The 21,493-nt window shown below is 33.3% G+C and overlaps 2 protein-coding genes across 3 annotated transcripts in view; one reads left to right on the top strand and one right to left on the bottom strand.

Moving 5' to 3' along the window:
* Positions 1-1,235: 1,235 nt before the first annotated feature.
* Positions 1,236-15,272, bottom strand: LOC132751977 (peroxisomal bifunctional enzyme-like; the record flags this gene model as incomplete). Its single annotated transcript, XM_060742210.1, is given in 10 exon segments — positions 1,236-1,355; positions 1,840-1,983; positions 2,834-2,983; positions 5,530-5,676; positions 8,101-8,150; positions 8,742-8,871; positions 10,721-10,877; positions 12,663-12,801; positions 14,161-14,300; positions 15,147-15,272. Coding segments are annotated over 10 exon segments (1,248 nt in total), but the record flags the coding sequence as incomplete, so codon positions are not given.
* A 375-nt stretch (positions 15,273-15,647) lies between these two features.
* LOC132751974 (F-box/LRR-repeat protein 4-like) overlaps positions 15,648-21,493 on the top strand; it is a 34,007-nt gene continuing 28,161 nt past the window's right edge. Inside the window, exons 1-4 of one of the 2 annotated variants that reach the window (XM_060742208.1) lie at positions 15,648-15,771; positions 17,347-17,569; positions 18,997-19,087; positions 20,319-20,448. In XM_060742208.1, the coding sequence (XP_060598191.1) occupies positions 17,348-17,569; positions 18,997-19,087; positions 20,319-20,448 (443 nt within the window). In that variant the 5' untranslated portion in view covers positions 15,648-15,771; position 17,347. Of the gene's footprint in view, positions 15,772-16,363; positions 16,484-17,346; positions 17,570-18,996; positions 19,088-20,318; positions 20,449-21,493 lie in introns of those variants that run through there. The other variant, XM_060742209.1, reaches the window with a different exon arrangement.

Raw genomic sequence — 21,493 nt, 5'->3', positions numbered from 1 at the left:
TTTTTTTTTAAATTCATATTTCTTCTTCAGTAGACTCCATCAAGTTCCATATTTGGTATGCTTTGACATACTTGTGATCCAGTTATTTTATGTAAATCTTTTGAAAATTGTATGTGCTTGTTAATATAAATTAAGTCTATATATACAGTACACATGTACATATTTTATTGTATAAACATTTTGTTTGTTTGTTGTTTAATTGGGTTTTACGTCACACTGACACATTATAGATCGTATGGCGAAGTTCCAGCTTTACAGGTGGAAGAAGACCTCAAATGCCCTTCCGTACATTATTTCAGGCACAAACGGGAACCTGAGTAGAACCACCAACGTTCTGTAAGATAGCTTCCTCACATGAAAGAATCCAAAGTCGCTGTCTGGATTCAAACCAACATCAATGAGGGGCAAGTGGTTTGAAGTCAATGACCTTAACCACTCAGCCTCGGACGCACCGTATAAATGTTTACATGTTTTCCTTTATGTATCAAATGACAAAGCTAATAAAGCAAAACATGTATTGATATTTCAAATTGCTTTGAATTTGATCTATTTGTCCCATTGTATAAAAAAGTATTTAAAAGACAATGTATTTTATTTAGTAACATTTTGTTTATACAATTACATTAAATGTGGCGTCTTTTTTCATAGGCATCTGTTTGGTACGTAATAAACTTTGCTATTGATCATATCAACTGATGAAACTATTAAAGAAGAACATGTTATGATAAACTGTGATTGTTTGTGATCTTTTAGTCATTATCATATGATTTGACAACAAAATCTCAACAATAGAAAATGTATAAAATATTGTCATATTACATAATGTTATCAATGTTATATAAATGCCAAAACTATACTCTTTGTCACTCTATAAGCGTAGAGAAGTAGCAGTTAATAGTACAGAAAAAAGAAAAGTACAAGTTGCATTTCAGAGCCCGGCAACAATTGTTATGAAATTTCTCCAAGGTTATGAAATACTAAAATCCTGTTATGTAAAGCATGAGTAAGTAAGTAAGTAAGTTAGTAAATCTTTAATTATTAAGGCAATACATTTGGTTACCAAATCTTCCACGCGGGCCTCAAAACCGTCAATAAAACAAAAACAGTACAAAAACACACACACAACACACACACTTACGCAAGTAAGTACACGCATGCAGGCGGCAGGCGCACACATACATAATGAGGGCATAAATGATTCAGTATAAATAGTATCACAAAATATTTATACATACAGAGTCTATATCTAGTGTAGAAGTGTTTGTACACAATATGGTGGAAGGTTTACATATTCTGTCCAACTTCTCAAAGATTTCCCTCTTTAACTTAAGGTCTTCAAAAACAGCCTCTATCACCTGAAAAAGTCAAACTATTACTTAAAAGTCTAAAAATTACAATCAATATAAAAATAAACAAGTATTATATTCTGTTGTTGTTTTTTTTTAAAGTTAGATGAACAATTTTGTTCTTTTTCTTGTAAAAGGAAAATGCTTTGTCACTATGGAATACTGGATATGACATTTCTAACAGGAAACATTCTTTCCCGTTCACAGTCTTAGGACAGGGATGGACGGGAAAGAACATCTTAAGACTTCTTTATGTGAACAGCTTTTTCTTGTAAGAACTACACACTTTATAACATTAAAGATCAACTGTAAGCACCGTCATGTTTTCTTTATTCAAAATTTAAAGCTGCATGCCTTTCTGAATCATGAAACTTCAGTGAAACAGAATATCACATCATTGTTTCCGGATCATTTCTCACTTTATTTACATAATTGCAAAAGTGTAAAATGGAGGTTCACCAATGACATCATACCCCATAAATATTCCACTTACCAAATCTACATCTTTCAGGTCATCAATATTAACACTCGATCTTAATATGCCCATGCATTGTTTCGCCTGATCTGCTGTCATTTTTCCAAGCCGTACTGTTCCCATTAACTGCGTCTTGATTATTTCCATGCCTTTATCTAAAAACTTAAAAATATTTCGGGTTTTAATTTCATGAAATTCATTCAAATAATTCACAATGTTGAAAATTGATTACTGTTTTTACTGACTCAGCCAGTGCCAGTAGGTGTGGGAGATGTTTCAACTTTTACTGTGTTTGTTTAAGTTAAGAATTTTAAACATTTTATATCAATTTTTTATAGTTTATTTTGCTAGTGATAAATTTGTGTAGGAAATGAAATGCATATTTTGGGGGCATAGTAAATCATGCATATTTTGGGGGTCAACCAGTCTATGTCTAGGTAAATAAAAGTTTTATACATGTATACCAAAATGTTCACAAGGGTTGGCAAAATACGAAACGGTATTTCATTTTAACCCAAATGGTCGGATAATCAAGAAATCCAAGATGGCGTCCAAATAATGATAATTAATGCTTTTGCGGAATTTTGACGGCCATCTTGCTGCCATCTTGGATTTCTTGATAATCCGACAATTTGGGTAAAAACTAAATACCGTTTTGTATTCTGTGAAACATTGTAAACATTTTGGTATATAAAACTTACTGTTCCTAGACATAGACCGTTAGGGTCCTACTAACCGGTCCATGTTTCTTACACTAATATACATATATATACGTTTAAGAATAAGATGGAAAGATCAATAAAAATTTTGGGTAAAAAGTTTATTTAGTTGCTTACGACACAACCTTAAAATGTTAAATATTACATTTTGTATGATATGTATTTTGGGCTGATGGCCAAATCAATTGACTTGACTTGAATAGTTTTATCTAAATGTGTGGCTTAACAAACACAAAAGTCATTTTTTGACGGGAGGGCTTTTGTCCGGGAGGACTATTGTCTGTTTCCCATACCTCTTTGCTTTGTTCAACAAGGATACATGGGATACCAGATGTGACGAGACAGAGAGCAATGCCGCCACCCATCGTTCCGGCACCGATCACGCCGGCTGATCTAACAGGCAATGGCTTCGTCCTGTAGTTTCCACCTGAAGGTAACTGCCACTGCAAAATAAATCAAAATTCAAAAATAAAACAAAAACTACACGCAATATTTGAAACTGCAAGATTTGCCTATTATTGCTGCTGTGTTTTCATAAACCGATTTGCATGCTCAACTTGTTGTCATAGCTGTATAAAGAAACAAATTTTAATGAAATATCAGCTTATTCAACAATATTCTGAATAAGATAGAAAAATATTTGGACACAATCCTAACCAAACAAGCCATGTATCCAATTTCTTGATTATACAGATGATCAAATAATGATTAAATATGATTTTTAATTTGTTTAATTTTATTATTTTTTTTTTTTCTATTAAGAAAGTTGAAAATCTTCATGCTTGCCATATATCAGGTAACAATTAATTGCAATATTTTAAAACAACATCACAGAGATTCAAAAGCGATAAAATCATAAGATTTGAATTTCTTATAGAGATCAGTTTGGGAACTTAAAACAGAAAGATACACAAATGAGCTGCGTCACGACAAAACCAACATAATGGGTTTGCGACCAGCATGGATCCAGACCAGCTTGGGCATCCGCGCAGTCTGATCAGGATCCATACTGTTTGCTATCAGTTTCTCTACTTGTTATAGGGTTTGCAAGCGAACAGCATGGATCCTGATCAGACTGCGCGGAATGCACAAGCTGGTCTGGATCCATGCTGGTCGCAAACCCATTATTTTGGTTATGTTGTGACGCGGCTCAAATGATAATAAGAAATTTACTCTGTAATAAATTGAAAATGAATTTTTTGTGCTATTCTTAGTCCAACTTGCATGCTTTTCAATTTTGGGTTATTTTTCACAATTAGAGTAATTTTTCTAGTGAGCAAATGATCTGAAATTTTGCACAATTACGTTATTGGTCTACACCTACATCAAATGGAATATAAATACTGAAAAAATTATTTAAAGTCCTGTCATGTCAGAAGAAATCAGTGGAGTCCCTTTAACTTATTTATTCTAACTTATGCACTTTTGTACACAGTATGTTTACTCTGTCATTTATTCAGGATGGTCAACGGACAGACCTCCAGGATAACAGGTAAAAAAAACGTGTTAATTACAATGCCATTCCTATATAAGGAAAAACTATACATACCAGTACTAAACCATCCCATGAAAGGGCAATATCTCCGTACCCAGTCACCATGATGAAAAGGGAAGAGAGATCCATAACATCCTTAAGCAATACACATTGCCCAAACATTATATAATAAAACATATAAAGAGAGTTTTTACCAAGCTTCCTACTCTATGTATCTATGCTTGGTTGTATTTATTCCAGCAACCAGAAAAGAATTCTAATAAAATTACTACCATATAACCTCTTTCTTCAGACAAGCAATGTTCAGTAGACTCATATACCCAATCAAACACTCATAGAACAAAGATCAAACACTAATTTAACCAAGATCAAATATTCATAATACCAAGATCAAACACTCATATAACCAAGATCAAACACTCATATAACCAAAATCAAACACTCATTTCACCAAAATAAAACACAAATATAACCGAAATCAAACACTCATATGACCAATATCAAACATTCATAGAACCAAAATCAAACACTCATATAACCAAGATCAAACACTCATATAACCATGATCAAACACTCATATAACCAAGATCAAACACACATATAACCAGATCAAACACTCATAATTATTACCAAGATCAAACACTCATATAACCAAAATCAAACACTCATATGACCAAGATCAAACACTCAAATGACCAAGATCAAACACACACATATAACCAAATCAAACACTCATATTACCAAGATCAAATACTCATATAACCAAAATCAAACACTCATATAACCAAGATTTAATATTCATATGAACAAGATCAAACATTCTTATGACCAAGATCAAACACTCATATGACCAAGATCAAACACTCATATGATGAAGATTGAACACATCACTAGATTCAAACACTCATATAAGTGTGCATGTTCTGTATCAAAAACATATATAATCAAGTTTAAATGTTCTTATCACCAAGATAAATCATTAATATGGCCAAGATCAAATGCTGACAACACAAACATCAAATTTTCCTATGACCAAGATCAAATGCTGACAACACAAACATCAAACACTCATATGACCAAGATTAAATTCTCACAAGACAAAAATCAAACTCTCCTATGACCAAGATTAAATGCTAAAAAGACAAACATCAAACACTCATATGACCAAGATTAAATGCTGACAAGACAAAAATCAAACTCTCCTATGACCAAGATCCAATGCTGACAAAACAAACATCAAACACTCATATGAAAACAAAAATCAAACTCTCCTATGACCAAGATTGAATGCTGACAACACAAAAATCAAACACTCATATGACCAAGATCAAATGCTGACAAGACAAACATAAAAACTCATATGACCAAGATCAACTGCTGACAGGACAAACATCAAACACCCATACAGTATGACCAACAAAATTCTTCCAAGATTTTTACAAATCATAATTAGATATTGAATGGAGAAAATACTGTATTAATATAAGGAATTACCTTGGTGATGGCCCGTTCAGCAAAGAAGGCATATCTCATAGCCTGTGACTGGCTAGAAGTCTGAAGGTCTCGGAAATATTCATGTTCTAGATCGATCCCTCTCTGATACGGCAACCTAGCAGAATTCATCACAGATCTTACACAAAACTGAAATATATCAAAAAGAACTCTTTAATCTTTTGTTGCACTTTTGAAGGAAAATACTTTTTGCCTTAATATCACAAAGATTTTCATCAGCTAAATACATGCTGTGAGAGATATTTTTTCGATAATTTTTATAAATAGTAAGACAGAAAAAAATCCAAATTATCATTTTCAAAACTTCAAAACGATATAGGTGAATCCTTCTTATTGTGAGTACTAATAATATGTGTATATATATTTATATCAATTTATGAATTAGGATGAAATTGCAACTAAACAAGTATTTTCATTCCCAAACTATCAACTGCTTGATTTGAATGTATGCATGTATAGATAGATGTCAAGTACAATCAAGGATGAATTTTTTGTCAAGGTCTCATTCAAAAGACTAAACAATCTGAAATTCGAGGCATAGGGGTTGATCCAGGGGCGGTGCAGGCAGGGGGTGGGGTGAGTTTAAAGGAGTGGGGGGGCAGTGCAGGCAGGAGGGTGGGGTGACTTTAAAGGAGTGGGGAGTTCAATGTAGCAGATATGTGAATATGTACATGCTTAATGTTTTGTATAAAATTTGTATAAACAAATTATGGAAAGTACTATGTGATAAAAAATTGATATATTACTATTATGGTCACATATACAAATGTAAAGTAAACACAAACATAAAATAAAGACCACATTTATATTGGCATTTTATGAAATTCTTGCTTACGTGACTAAAACCACATTTTAGTTTTCATTAAATATATTCAGGGCAGACCATGCTGTTAAATTACATGATTTTAATCTTTTTCCTGCAAATTAAAATCACTTGAGGTAAAATAAAATCACTCGAGGTAAAAAAATAAATTATGATTATAATAAAAAAAAAGCTCATTTGTAATTCAAGACATGTCACCACACTGCTTTTATAAAGAAAAAAGCACAAGCGTAGAAAATTATTTTTAAACTTGACATTGGAAATTGACAGCATTAAAATGACCTTGACCTTTGTCTAGAAAATTTTTGCAGAAGAAGTGTTTTAGATAATAAAATTACCATTATAAAAGCAGGAAAATGAGCTCACATCAACATTATATCACAGAATATAAATGTTGCACATTTAATGACATTATTATCAAAGGAGAGAAAAAACATTTAGCAGCGGGTCTGCTGTTCTCCGAGAGGCAATTTATATAGAAAATTGGCTTGCAATAATTTTTTTTACAAACATGACATTTTAAAAGTTGGCCGATAGTTTTTGTTCTTGTTTGTTTGTTTGTTTGTTTCATTTTACGCCTTTTTCCAACAGTATTTCAGTCATATAGGCGGGTAGTTTCCTAACCATCATGGAGAGTTACACCAGTACTAGGCTACCTTCCTCCGCGCTAAACTACCAAAGCATCTCCCGGGGATCGAACCCTCGCCAGAGAGGTAACTGGGTTAGAAGTCATCGACTCTAACCTCTCGACCACGGAGGCGGTCAGTTTTTGTTCTAAAAAAAATGCAAAATAAATATCTTGCATTTGTGGGGAAGTCTAAATATTTGTCTATTTTGTCACATAAGTGCAGTAACGGGTTAACTGCTATTAAATCATATAAGGAGTTAACCAGTTCTTGCACTAAGGTGACGAAAATTTTTGTTTCCTAATCATTCTGTTTTCACGCTGATATCAATATTACATTATGTATTTTTGTAAAATCTTGGCAGTCAGTCAGCCATACTGGCTTTCCTGGATAACTAACCAGTAATGACTACACAATTTGTGAACGACTACACAATTTGTGAACGACTAAACAATTTGTGAATGACTACACAATTTGTGAATGACTACACAATTTGTGAACGACTACACAATTTGTGAATCAGAGGTGAGAGACAGGACGATAATTCAATCACATCAGTGGAAACTATAGATTACATAATTATAGAGCTGTCATTGATAGAAACAATATTGATGTATCGTTGATATTGTTCTGTCGATCAATAACTGATACACATTTCAAAAAATCGATAATTTTGACTAATTAAATAAATGTCTAAAAAATTATGAAAATTTCACCCAAAACATATACAGAAGCAAGTGTACATATTTAACATTACGCAGTAGTAATATAGTGGAAATATTTTTACAGCAATCATGACAAAAATAGAATGGTCTGGAAAAAAGTCATGCAATGTGCTTTTATAAACAAGACGCTGAAAAGAACATGTTTATAACTCAGAAGTCATTTACTGTATGAAAGTGAATGACAGACAAGTAATTATAGGTAATTATCGTATATCGGTGTATCGTTGATATTTGTCATCCAATATCAATATATCGTTGATATGCTTTGCACTGAATCAATGACAGCTCTAATTACATGTAATGCAAGGATTAGGTACATATCGAACAAATGAAGTGGGTGAATGACTGTAAGAAGACAAAGACAAAGTTAATAACTCACGATCGGTGCAATGGCTCCTCGGTACTTTGACTTCACTTTCGTCATAGCGGCTAAAAATAGAAACAATACCAGCATGCTACCTACTTACAATTACAATATCATTCTCGGATTAATTTTAACAATCTTCTTAACTTAGAAAAAATTGCAGGATACGATAATAAACTCATAAGAAATAATCTGTTATTAATTTTCTCCTACAGAAATAGGGTGAGGCAAAAAAAATCTTGGATATGACAAGTATTTAATTCTTTCATTTTTCAGAAAATATGATATAACTTTTATGATCTTTATGAAAAAAACAAAACAACAATGTATTTTATGTAGAAAGAGAGAAAACTTTTCATAAAGAAGTATAATGCAATACCTGTACCTTTTTATACACAAATTATGCAATTCCTTTTTATGCAATAATGATGGAAAAAATCAAAATATGCAGAAATTATGCAATAACTGATAAATTTTTATGCAGAAATTATGCAAAATACTTTTACGCAGAAATTGTCCAAATATTTTGTATGCAGAAACTATTCAATTAATTTGTATGCTATATAGGAAATAAAAACAACAACAACAACAAAATAAATTCTGATTAAAGGAGCAATAGCAAATGTTAATTGAAATAAAAGGGAAGGAACTCTTACCTTCTGCCACTTTATCTACATCACCATCAACTTTCACATGTTTGTTCCGCAAGCAAACAATGCTTGTATCTATGTGGATCTTGGACTTTGCAAATTTGATTCCTTCCTCTATGATATCTCCAGATACAATCTGAAATGATATTTATATATCATCTCAGTAATTTCAATCTGAAATAATATTTACATCTCAGTAATTTCAACCTGAAATAATATTGACATATCAGTAATTTCAAACTGAAATAATATTGACATATCAGTAATCTCAATCTGAAATAATCAGTAATTTCAAACTGAAGTGATATTTACATCGTAGTAATTTCAATCTGAAATAATCAGTAATTCTAAACTGAATTAACATTTACATATCAGTAATTTCAATCTGAAATAGTAATCACATATCAGTAATTTCAATCTGAAATAATCAGTAATTTCAAACTGAATTAATATTTACATATCAGTAATTTCAAACTGAAATGATATTTACATATCAATTTCAAACTGAATTAATATTTATATATCAGTAATTTCTAACTGAAATGATATTTACATATCAGTAATTTCTAACAGAAATGATATTAACATATCAGTCAGTAATTTCTAACAGAAACTAGAACTATCACTAAATGTGATTAATACCCCCCACAAGACTGCTTCGGAAATGAGGATGTTACTAGTAACAGAATACCTTGTAAAGAATTGAAACAGAGTTATGGTTGTGGGCAATTACAGATAGTTGTGGTTCTTGTATGTTGCATTTCCTTTGAATGTGGTTGGCCATTGATGAAGTTTTATTGGATTACTCTGTAAGAAGTCCAGAAAGACAAGGAAAAGGAACAAAGGGCAATAACTCTATAAATACTGAAGATTGAGTTATGGCTATTGTACACTGCACTTCCTCTTATTGCACTTGACCATTGTATGAAGTTGTATTGAATTCCATCTACTAGTTTTCAAGTTATGCACTGGACAAAAAAGTAACAAAAGCAATAACTGTAATTAGTCCAAATAGAGTTATTGTTCTTGTGCACTGCACTTTATCTCACTGCCCTTGACCATTGTATAAAGTTTCATTGAATTCCAACCATTAATTTTCAAGTTATGCACTGGACAATAAAAAGTAACAAAGGGCAACAACTTTTAAATTAGTCAAAAAGAGTTATGCTTTCTGTGCACTGCACTTCCTCTCAATATACTTGACCATAGTATGAAATAGTTTTGAATTCAAACTAGTAGTTTTCAAGTTATGCTCTGGACAAGGAAAAGTAACAAGGGGCAGTAACTCTGTAATTATTCAAAATGGAGTTATGGTTCTTGTGCACTGCACTTTCTCTTATTGTGCTTGACCATTGTATGAAGTTGTTTTAAATTCCAACAAGTATGTTTTAAGTTATGCTCCAGACAAGGAAAAGTATCAAAGGGCAATGACTCTGTAATTTGTCAAATGGAGTTATAATTCTTGTGCACTGCATTTCCTCTCAATGTGCTTGACAACTGCATGAAGTTGTATTGAATTCCAACCAGTAGTTTTCAAGTTATGCTCCAGACAAGGAAAAGTAACAAAGGGCAATAACTCTGAAATTAGTCAAGATGGAGTTATGGTTCTTGTGCACTGCACTTCCTCTCAATGTGCTTGACCATTGTATGAAGTTATATTGAATTCCAACCATTAGTCTTCAAGTTATGCTCCGGACAAGGAAAATGCAACAGACCGCTGGACCGACCGACAGACCAACCGACCGACCAACCGACCGACCACCGGGTGACTCCTATATACCCCCCCAAACTTCGTTTTTGGGGGTATAATAATATTTACATATCAGTAATTTCTAACAGAAATAATATTAACATATCAGTAATTTCATAAAACTGAACAAGCTGCATTTGAACCAATCCTTTTTCAAAATATTTTCCTAATTTTTGAGAAAATTGTTTGGTCAGGTCTTTAGAAAACCACATGATCATATTGTGAATAAAATAACCTGATCTATTATCCCCATCTTTAGAGCTTTTTCTGCCGGTACATGGTTACCAGTGGTGATAATGTCTAGAGCATTCTTCAGACCCGCGGCCTTCGGTAACCTGATAGTACCACCTCCTCCTGGTATCAAGCCTATCTGAACCTCAGGCTGACCAACCCTGTAATTATGATAATATCTCAACTTTTTAATGTATTAAGTTCTTTCCTGACAGTATGAGAATATCATGATCTTACACCAACTGCCGGCACAGACCGGAATACTTTCCTCGAGGGTAACAGTTTACAGCTGCAGCTTGAGGCTCTGTCAAGTTTTTGCTTAACAAAAGCTTGATAATACTGTCTGTTAAGATAGCCAGTGTTTGATTCTATTTCTTGCATATTACATATAAATCAGATTTTGGAAAGAAATTATGAAAACGAATATTTTCATAAAGTACATTTTTCTTACAGTAACGTATGAATTTTCATCTTCTTTCATAACAGCAAAATGATGTCTTTCTAAGAACACAATTCATTATAATAGGCGCGAGGGAATGACGTCATTCATAAAATTATATAATCTGTTATGGTAAACCAAGTTAAACAGAGATGCATACAGTACATTGCAGTGTGGTGTCATTATATTTTAGGCTATCTTAAAGCTGCATGCCTCCAGATGAGCCAAAATATTTCAAGAAAATCAAACTTTACAACAAGAGCGATCAGTAATCACATGTGTCGCCTCATGAAGGCAAATTTCATGTTGGGACAAATTTTGTGACAGACAGACAGACAGACGGACAGTGCACAACTAGACTTGGTACTGATCATTCCTGTAAAGTTTGGATAAAATTGCACCAGTAGTTTATGAGTAGTAGTCCGGACAAGCTTTTGTGTATCTGGCAACACACAGAAAAAAACACCTTTTTATCAAAGGGCCATAACTCGGCCAAAAATCATTCAACCGGAAAACCCGTGCAATATGCGCAAGAACTTGAGCTACAGATCAATCCTGTAAAGTTTCATTGAAATTGCATGAGTGGTATAAGAGAAGTAGTCCGGACAAACTTTAAAAATAAAAATTATTAAAGGGCCATAACTCTGACAAAAATCATTGAACCGGAAAATGCTGACAATATGCACAACTAGACTTGGTACTGATCATTCCTGTAAAGTTTGGATGGAATTGCACCAGTAGTTTATGAGAAGTAGTCCGGACAAGCTTTTGTGTATCTGGCAACACACAGAAAAAGAAACCTTTTTATCAAAGGGCCATAACTCGGCCAAAAATCATTCAACCTGAAAACCCGTGCAATATGCGCAAGGACTTGAGCTACAGATCAATCCTGTAAAGTTTCATTGAAATTGCATTAGTGGTATAAGAGAAGTAGTCCGGACAAACTTTAAAATTAAAAATTATTAAAGGGCCATAACTCTGACAAAAATCATTGAACCGGAAAATGCTGACAATATGCACAACTAGACTTGGTACTGATCATTCCTGTAAAGTTTGGATGAAATTGCACCAGTAGTTTATGAGGAGTAGTCCGGACAAGTTTTGTGACGGACGCACGGACAGACAGACAGACAGACGGACAGACAGACAACGGAGAAGTGATCCCTATATGTCGCCACTACTCCGTAGAGGCGACACAAAAATGTACTAACACTACAAGAAAAGTAAAAATTCAAAATATATTTAACATGCTATGTGTGATTAATGACTGATTTTGCAGTATTTTTCACTGTATTTCTACTTTATGACTAACAGAGTTAGGGGTATTTTTGCATATTTTGACCTCTTTTTGGTAATTTATGTGAATTTTAAGTGCCCTTTGCAATGTGTAAATGAACTGTTACATTTTACAATATTCTACTTTTAGAAACGTTTTTCAAATTTTCATGAAGATAAGCAATGATCTGGAGGCATGCTCCTTTAATGAGTGAGGTCCCAGGTTCGTTACCTTGCAGTTTTCACAGCAATTCTATAATGGCAGAATAATGCAACCTCCAGGCCACCACCCAGTGCCATACCCTCTATGGCAGCTACTACAGGCTTCCTCATCTTGTCACAATAATCACCTATATCTGTGATCCATGGTCCTATGATATAAATATACATTTGTATATGTTAACCATGGTCTTAGGAAATAAAAATAGTTATCCATGGTCTTATTATCTTATCAAATAAATAAATCTGTTAATTTTTGTTTAAAATAAATAAATATATCTGTAATTCATGGTCTTATCAAATAAATACATTTGTTACCCATGGTCTTAGGAAATAAATATATCTGTTCTTAGGAAATGAACATGGTTTTAAGGAATAAACATATCTGTTATTTATGGTCTTAGGAAATAAACATATCTGTTATCGATGGACTTATCAAATAAATAAATCTGTTATTTATGGTTCTATGAAATAAATATATATAGGTTACTGACATGGTTTTAAGAAATGAATATATCTGTTATTCATGATCTTAGGAAATAAATATATCTGTATTTCATGGTCTTAGGAAATAAATATAACTTTTATTCATGGTTTTAAGAAATAAATACATCTGTCATTTATGGTCTTAGGTAACTGATATATCAATTATTCATGGTTTTATCAAATAATAAAATTTCAACGTTAAAGGCACATTATTCTACAGAAACAAATATTTTACTTTCTTTAAAAAGGGTGAACATTAATTGCATAACCTCAGCTCTAAATGATGGTTTTAGAGCATGTAACATGCATATGATCTGAAAATAAATAGTGCTGAGCTTGATATTTGTCATAAAGGTAGCTAAATATAAATAAAGTAATATTTTGACTTCAATACAAAATCTTAAATCACTATAACTCTACGAATTGCTAAACATCAACAACAGATAGCTCAGATAATTGGCCAATAATTAACCCTTAACATGCTGAATATTGTAAATGGACTTGTCCCACTTCCATTTTTTGGGACTTTCCATTATCAATTTTAGGGATAACAATTTGTATATGTAAAGTTTGTCAGCCAACAGTATAGAGCCTGGTCAGATTGCAAGGATGTGCAGGCTGGCCTGGCTCTATGCTGGTGGCAAAGGCTTAAGACTTTCGATTCCAGCATTTTAAGGGTTTACTACTTTGAATTCATAACAGGACACCAAAAAATAAAACATGAGTATCTGAATGGCTGAATGGTTAACACCTCGGGACTAGTAATCTATGGATCGCTAGCCATGCAGGTTCAAAACCTCGTCGGGGGGAAGCCGTTGTTTCCTTGAGCAAGAAACTGAACACTTCTTGTTCAGTACTGGTTGATTCCAGGAATGGATTCGAAAGTGTGTCTGTAAGCTTATAGCTTCCTACACAATTGAACTAAAACAAATTCTGTGTAAACCAAAAATAAAACTTCTGAGACATAAAAATAAAAGCATTTCTGAGGAGAAAGGGGTCTATAATATAATATGTTCTTATCAAACCTTTCGCTCCACCACCAAATTCTTTAATATCAGCTCCAGCACAGAATTTGCCTCCCTTTCCAACAATGACGACTGCAGTCACTTCACTGTCATGATTTGCTTGCTTTAAATGCTTGTCTAAACCAGAGCGGACCTTACTTCTGTATAACATAAAAAAATTTGTTTTCATTTTGTAAAACTAACAAATTAACATATTTTGTGTATGTAGTCTATGTTAAATGAGGGTCCATCCGCAAAGTAAGGCACGAAAGCAGCTTTCCCTGTCTACATAACCTACAATACAAAGCTTCAGAATCCAATCAAGAGAATGGTGGCAATTGGCTGAGTGGTCAACGTGTCAGACTAGTTATCTGAGGATTGTTGGTTCATTGTCATGGCCAAGACATAAATTGTTTCTGTGAGCAAGAAACTTTACATTGCTTAATACTGATTGGTTTGAGTGTTTCAATAAGCTTATATAGAGACTGTTTATGTAGCACTTCAAAATTGCTGCGGGTTTTGCTAAAGGAATTTATGATGGAGTCGATAAGATGTTGTTTGATTGATTTTCTTTAGACCAGGCGGTCAAGGATAACCTACAAAAGTGCAAGCACTTGTTTCCAGTATGGTCCTTACCTCAGCAGACACTAGAGACAGCTATGAGATACAAAGAAATCCGGGAACCAGTCCCTAGCTGTTATTGAATAGATTCTTTGGTTCTTTTACATGTCCAGTGTATAGCACTGATACATGTGAGGATTACCTGGGTTTCATACCACTAAACCTCTAGTTATATAGGTGGGAAACACTGAAAGTGTTTCTGCAAAACCCCAAGGGTGTTACCCAGGATCGAACCTGGAACCTCAGGAGTGACAGTCAGAGGTCTAACCAACTAAGCTATCGCACCACCTCGTTGGAGTGTATGAAGTACTAACAGAAAGGTCTTTAACCTATAATTATATGCCAGTTCGAATAACTTTTTAAAAATTTAAAAATCAAAGTCTTACCCCAAAGCATTTACTGGTGGATTATCCAGTTTGATAATTGCTACCCCATCTCTGACACTGTATTCTGTCATTTTAAAGGTTTATTCTTATAATAAAAAGATCAGCTAAACAATTTGCATCCGCAAGGACCGGTGCATAGAAAAACCGGACTACTGTCACTTGACCAGACAGTGTGAACACTGTCAACAGTTCAAGAATTAGCACTTAGATTGTAAATGCTTAAAATAGAATATTCACTGGATGACAACCCGCACACAATGTTAGTTGTGCATCTATAGACCTAGTATTTAACGTTTACTAGGCTATCTTTAAACCTCCTCTCGTAAAAAATGCGTTATCGGTTAAAATTAGAGAGGTCACTAAGTAGGATGCTCGTATTAATTTCTACTTTCACTTTAGATGTAAAGCTAGCTTTCGCGTATTATAGTATAATGCTTTAAAATTTATTATTTTACTTATAACTCTATCTTAAGCTATGAGTGGGATTATTTCAATAATTAACACTTAAAATAATATTCAAATAAGTTTTAAGTGTATTTTTCTTTGTTTGTAAATTCGAAACTCAGACCTGAATGTTACGGCTGTCAAAGTAGATTCGTTTCCGGGTCAAGAACCTTCGAAAAAGGTAAACATTGTTTATATTGATCAGTTGATAGACACTGCATAATAAATAATGGCATGCTTGTTTAGTTCTTGTTAAATAAAGTTGCATACAAATTATTTTCCCTTGTTGCTTCTAAGATTTTTTCTCACACTTTATATAAGTGGACTAGAAGATTTCCAGACTATTCTTCTCCTTACCAATTCATGTCCCTGACAATTTCCCTCCAAACCAATCCACCTCCCATGACATTTCTCTCCCAAAGTTTAAAACGCGGTAGATACGAATTTGCATGCAAAAGAATAAACAAATTGCTTTAACCCCTGTGTGAGTACAAAGCTCTCCCTATTCTTCCAATGCAGTGTACAAATAGTTACACCTACTTTGGGGGAGAACAAGCTCAACAACCTGTGTGCATAACAGCGTTTTATTATATATGCCCGCCAGACAGACATCTAGGTAATATCAGTTTGTAAAATAGGACAGTCTTGCAGTTTGAAATTATTATGAGGCTGCCACAGTCATAGTGGAGAATATAGGACAGGCTGCGAGGGACAAAGAGTTAAAACAGGTTCAGGATAAGTGTTATGCAGGATACAATAGACAGACTATTGTTTGTGTCAAACACTCAGTTTGAGGCTTGGACATGACTTAAATGTTATTCCAATTCCAAAAGACTTATAATAAATTGTTCTTGGGTGACGATACCAGACACCAGTTGCTAGATAAATTTGGGGTAAATACAGTAATTTGACCCATTTTACAGATTTCTTTTTCTTCTACCGTCAAACTTTTTAATATTATGTTACACTTTTGGAAAAATTATCTTGATGTCTATTTGACAAGTCTTAAATTAGCTGGACTAAGTTACCAGTAAATATATTATGTAGTTAAAGTTGCATTAAATAAATATGTAAAAAATATTTTACAGTCGGCCTAAAAACCAAGCATTATACAGTTTCATTAACCTTTTTAACAGTATTGTTGTAAATCTCGTCAAACATTGTTCATAAATTAGGATTATAAACGGAAAACCCCACGGTAACACTAAAGTTCGTATACGAATTTTAACATGCAAATGAAGACTATAATCAGTTCGTGTATGTGCTACGTCACAGTGTTATAGTTGCTATACAGAACACAGCAAATATGAGATTTTCATGTGCAAACACACTTTAACCGTTTTAGCTTCACGGTGCACTTGGCATGGCGTTCAGGAAAGAGTAATCATCTCATAAAAATATTAAATTTGTATGAAAACATCCGTTACAATGCGGAAATATACCGTTATATTAGGACTGCTACTTATCGCCATGTTTGTTGATTTAATATTGATGTACGGATAATCCGAAGGCGGAGTTTCTTATGCAAACAGAAATTGTACTTCCGATTTCGCCACAATGAGGTCGCAGATATGTATGCTTATAAAACTCATTTTGGTTGTCTTGACACCATAATAAGATCTGGAGTCGATATGAAACCCAATGTATTAATGAAATGTCGCTATTTCTGTTTTTATGAAATTTATTTAATGTAGCTTTAAATAATTACATATTTCTAGAATATTTTAGATAACATAGATTTCCTTGATGTTTTCAGAATGTTCAGCCGAATTTTTAAGAAGGAGAAAAAGGATCCTGTTGGCGAGTATGTTAAATCAGGGGGGAACGAAAAGGATGTTGTTATATTCAATGCACTTGAAGTGACAGACTTTAGCTCGCAGTATGGGAGTGAGACCAGCATATCTTATACAGCAAGTAACCTAGCTGGCCGGGGAAACATCTACCCATCATATGGTGACTTCACACAGGCCTGCGTTTTTGTAAGTAGGGAATTTATTCACGGGCGGCAAAATCAATTGTCCCATTTTGCCCAGGATGTCCCACAGCCTGTACAGACAAGTGGAAATTTTCAAGAATTTAGCTTATAATATTATACAGACAAGAGAGCAAATTAATGCTTCAATTAAAAACTGACAATTATGTCAAAATCAGATTTTGCCCGCCCTGGATTGATATATTTATATAATGTACATATTAATTTTTTCCACTAAACACTTCTACAGATGTCTTGTTTAGAAAACTGAGTCTTTTAGGGTGTTCATTATTAAAGGAACAGTTACTCCACTAAGGTTTATAAGCCTAAAAACATTAAATTTTAATTTTTCACATAGTTAAACATGAGCATTTAAAACAGAAATGTAAATAAAATATTGTTAAGAAATATACAAGAAATACATTGCATGCTATTTCAGTCCGATCTGAGTGAAAAGCGTTTAAACGCTTTTCAATTTTTGGTCATTTTTCACTATTATAATAACTATTCTGGATTACTGGAGCAAGCTAATGATCTGAAATTTTGTACACATGTTATTAGTATAGATCTACATCAAATGGAGTAAAAACCTCAAAAAATATTTCCAGTCCCGTTATCTCAAAAAACCTCAGTGGAGTCCCTTTAACAGATTGGCAATTCATATCATTTGTTTGAAATGCTGTTAAAATCAGTTGTATTTTCAACCTGTCAATTAAAATATCCCCCTTGTGGCTAGGACAAAACGGTTGTTTTCATTGGCACATTTCTTACTCAGACAGAAAGGCTGCCTCTAGTATCCCATTTATCCTATTAAATTTGTCATATTCCTGTACTTATGCTTAATTTGTGCAAAAAGAAAAGTGTCTCTAAATTTACTCACAAGTTGAAATTTTTCACTATGCAATTCAGACTGATAGCCTCTGGTTTAATTTCTTCTGTCACATTTGTCTTGTTATATGCAAATACAATAGTCTCGCATCTTCACCCCTTGTGGTTGAGGGGTTGCCTTTAATGGTTGAGATGTAAGAATTGCAGTCACTGTTTATCCCTGCATGATTGTAAGAGGCGACTTAAAATGGATTCAAATAACTGGAGTCTACGCATCTCTTAGCTCCAGGGAGTGAGGTGGTCTTGACCCTTGGTGTTGCTTTGAAGTTTGTAACGTCTGAGGTTAGCCAAAATCATCTTTCCTGTTTTGGCACCAATATTACTTGTATTGTGTTTGTGGGCGAACAAACAAAACGTTCATCTTGTATCAGTCACAATTTTAGACTTCTATGTTTGCCTTTACTAATGCAATTAACATAATCTACAGCCAAGACTTCTCGTCTTAATTTATGCCATCCCTAAGAAACATGACTATAATTATAAATATACTACTTTGAAATGACTTTCAAATGCATAAAATGAAGTTTGAGTGATTTTATTTTACAGAGAACGTATGGTCCATGGTGGGACATAGTACCATCTAGTATAAAGTCATTCAAGAGAACACCACCATCATTCTGTAGTCAAGATTATATAGGTATTTATTTGAGCCATGTCATGACAAAACCAACATAATGGGTTTGCGACCAGCATGGATCCAGACCAGCCTGCGCTTCCGCACAGTCTGATCAGGATACATGCTGTTCGCTAGCAGTTTCTTTACTTGTTATAGGGTCTGTAAGCGAACAGCATGGATCCTGATTAGACTGGCGGATGCGCAGCCTGGTCTGGATCCATGCTGGTCGCAAACGCACTATGTTGGTTTTGTCATGACACGGCTCATTTGTTCTAACTAGTGCTTATAGATATACCATGCTCATCTTTGGGTAAAAGTACTTTTATCTTAGAAATGTTTTGAAATCCATGATATTTTTACTGAATATGTTTGATATTTGAATAAAAAGAATGAATGAACAATGCATATTATGGGTCACTTAGTAAAATTGGTCTTTTCTTATAAAAACTGCCAGTTTTTTTTTAAAGACACTATATATTCATATTGAGACCATCTATAGTGTTTAGAGTTCAAAACATAACACAACTACATGTACTTTAAATGAAGTCGAAAGATGTTTATTTTATACATACAAAGAGAATGCGTAGCAATTATCAATATTTTCAAAAATCAAATTTGAGCATAGTATATCTTTTAAGTGCTAATTCACATTTTTCATCAAAAATTTTTTTTAATGTTTTTAAGAACTGCTGATGTTTTAAAATTTTTATTGCATTGGTATGTACTTATTAGATTTACTATTTTTAGCTCCACTTTTTTTCTGCGAAAAGTACAAGTGTTATAACTCTCATTTGAGTTGACTCTCATTTGAGTTGGTGTAAGTAGGTTAACCTTTTTGTTCAGGTTCATTTTCTCAGAAACAATTTTAGCTGTTTACATCGAACTTGGTATACATAAGTTGTAAAAGAATGCCATTTCAAAAGGGCTGATTTTTTAAAAATTATGATTTTGCTTTTATTTACAATCGAGGACTGAGAAATGTGCAGCTCACTGTCCACAGAAAGGTCTTGTTAAATGTAGAATTACACAAGTGCTAGGGAGCATGGTCCCTAAGTATTCATTACTGTTATAATTTGACCCCACTGCCATCAAAGAACTGGCTTTATCTAAATGAATATGCAACAGTTTCATTTTTGTTGGACAACATTCTTGTGTGGTTTCTCTTTTAAGCACTGCATGAACTAACTAAGTACTCACCTTATACAAATTGTTCTGTTTTCTTCATATAGAGGTATCTTTTTTTTTCATACAGAGTTGTCATTCCAAAGAAAAATTTATCCTCTAAAGCTAGAGATATATGAAACCTACAACCCAGGCTGTGTTGTGAAAATTTTAGCTTGTGAACGATCTGAGGACACCGATGTTGACACAGGACATAGTCTGTAAGTTAACACTATGGTTAGATACTAATATCTCATTGTAAGTGGGCTATATTTCATTGTCAGTTTGCAATATTTCATTGATAGCTAGTTATATCTCATTGTGAGCGAGCTATATTTCATTGTGAATTAGCTGTATCTCATTGTGAGTGAACTATAATTATGTTATATGTTTTATTTTTTTGTAATCAATATTTCATAGTGAGTTACCTGTATTTCATTGTGAGTGAACTATATGTTTAATTTTTGTAATCAATATTTCATTGTGAGTTACACTGTACCTGTATTTCATTGTGAGCTAGCTATATTTCATTGTGAGTTACTCAGTTACCTATATTTCATTGTGAGTTAGCTGTATTCCATTGTGAGTAAGCTATATTTCTTTTTGAGTGAGCTATATTTCATTTTGAGTAAGGTGTATTCCATTGTGAGTAAGCTGTATTTCATTGTGAGTTAGCTATATTTTATTGTGAGTTAGCTATATTTCATTGTGAGTAAGCTATATTTCATTGTGAGTTAGCTGTGTTCCATTGTGAGTAAGCTATATTTCATTTTGAGTAAGCTGTGTTCCATTGTGAGTAAGCTATATTTCATTGTGAGTTAGCTGTATTTCATTGTGAGTTAGCTATATTTCATTGTGAGTTTGCTGTTTTTCATTATGAGTTAGCTATATTTCATTATGAGTTTGCTGCATTTCATTGTGAGTTAATACACTTCATAGTGAGTTTACTATATTTCATAATGAGTTTGCTGTATTTCATTGTGAAGTAACTTCATTTCATTTTGAGTTTTCTATATTTCATTATAAGTAAGCTATATTTCATTGTGAGTTTACTATATTTCATTGTGAGTTTGCTGTATTTCATTGTGAGGTTACTACATTTCATTGTGAGGTAACTACATTTTATTGTGAGGTTGCTATATTTCATTATATGAGTTTGCTGAATTTCATCGTGAGTTAGCTGTATTTCATGTTTCATTGTGAGGTAACTAGATTTCATTATAAATTAGCTATATTTCATTGTGAGTAAGCTATATTTCAATGTTA

The sequence above is a fragment of the Ruditapes philippinarum genome, unplaced genomic scaffold (genome assembly GCF_026571515.1).
Source record: "Ruditapes philippinarum isolate M1 unplaced genomic scaffold, ASM2657151v2 ctg1029_1_1_1_1, whole genome shotgun sequence".
Lineage (NCBI taxonomy): Eukaryota > Metazoa > Mollusca > Bivalvia > Venerida > Veneridae > Ruditapes > Ruditapes philippinarum.
The sequence above is the reverse complement of the archived record's forward strand: the minus strand, read 5'-3'. Positions and strand labels throughout refer to the sequence as shown.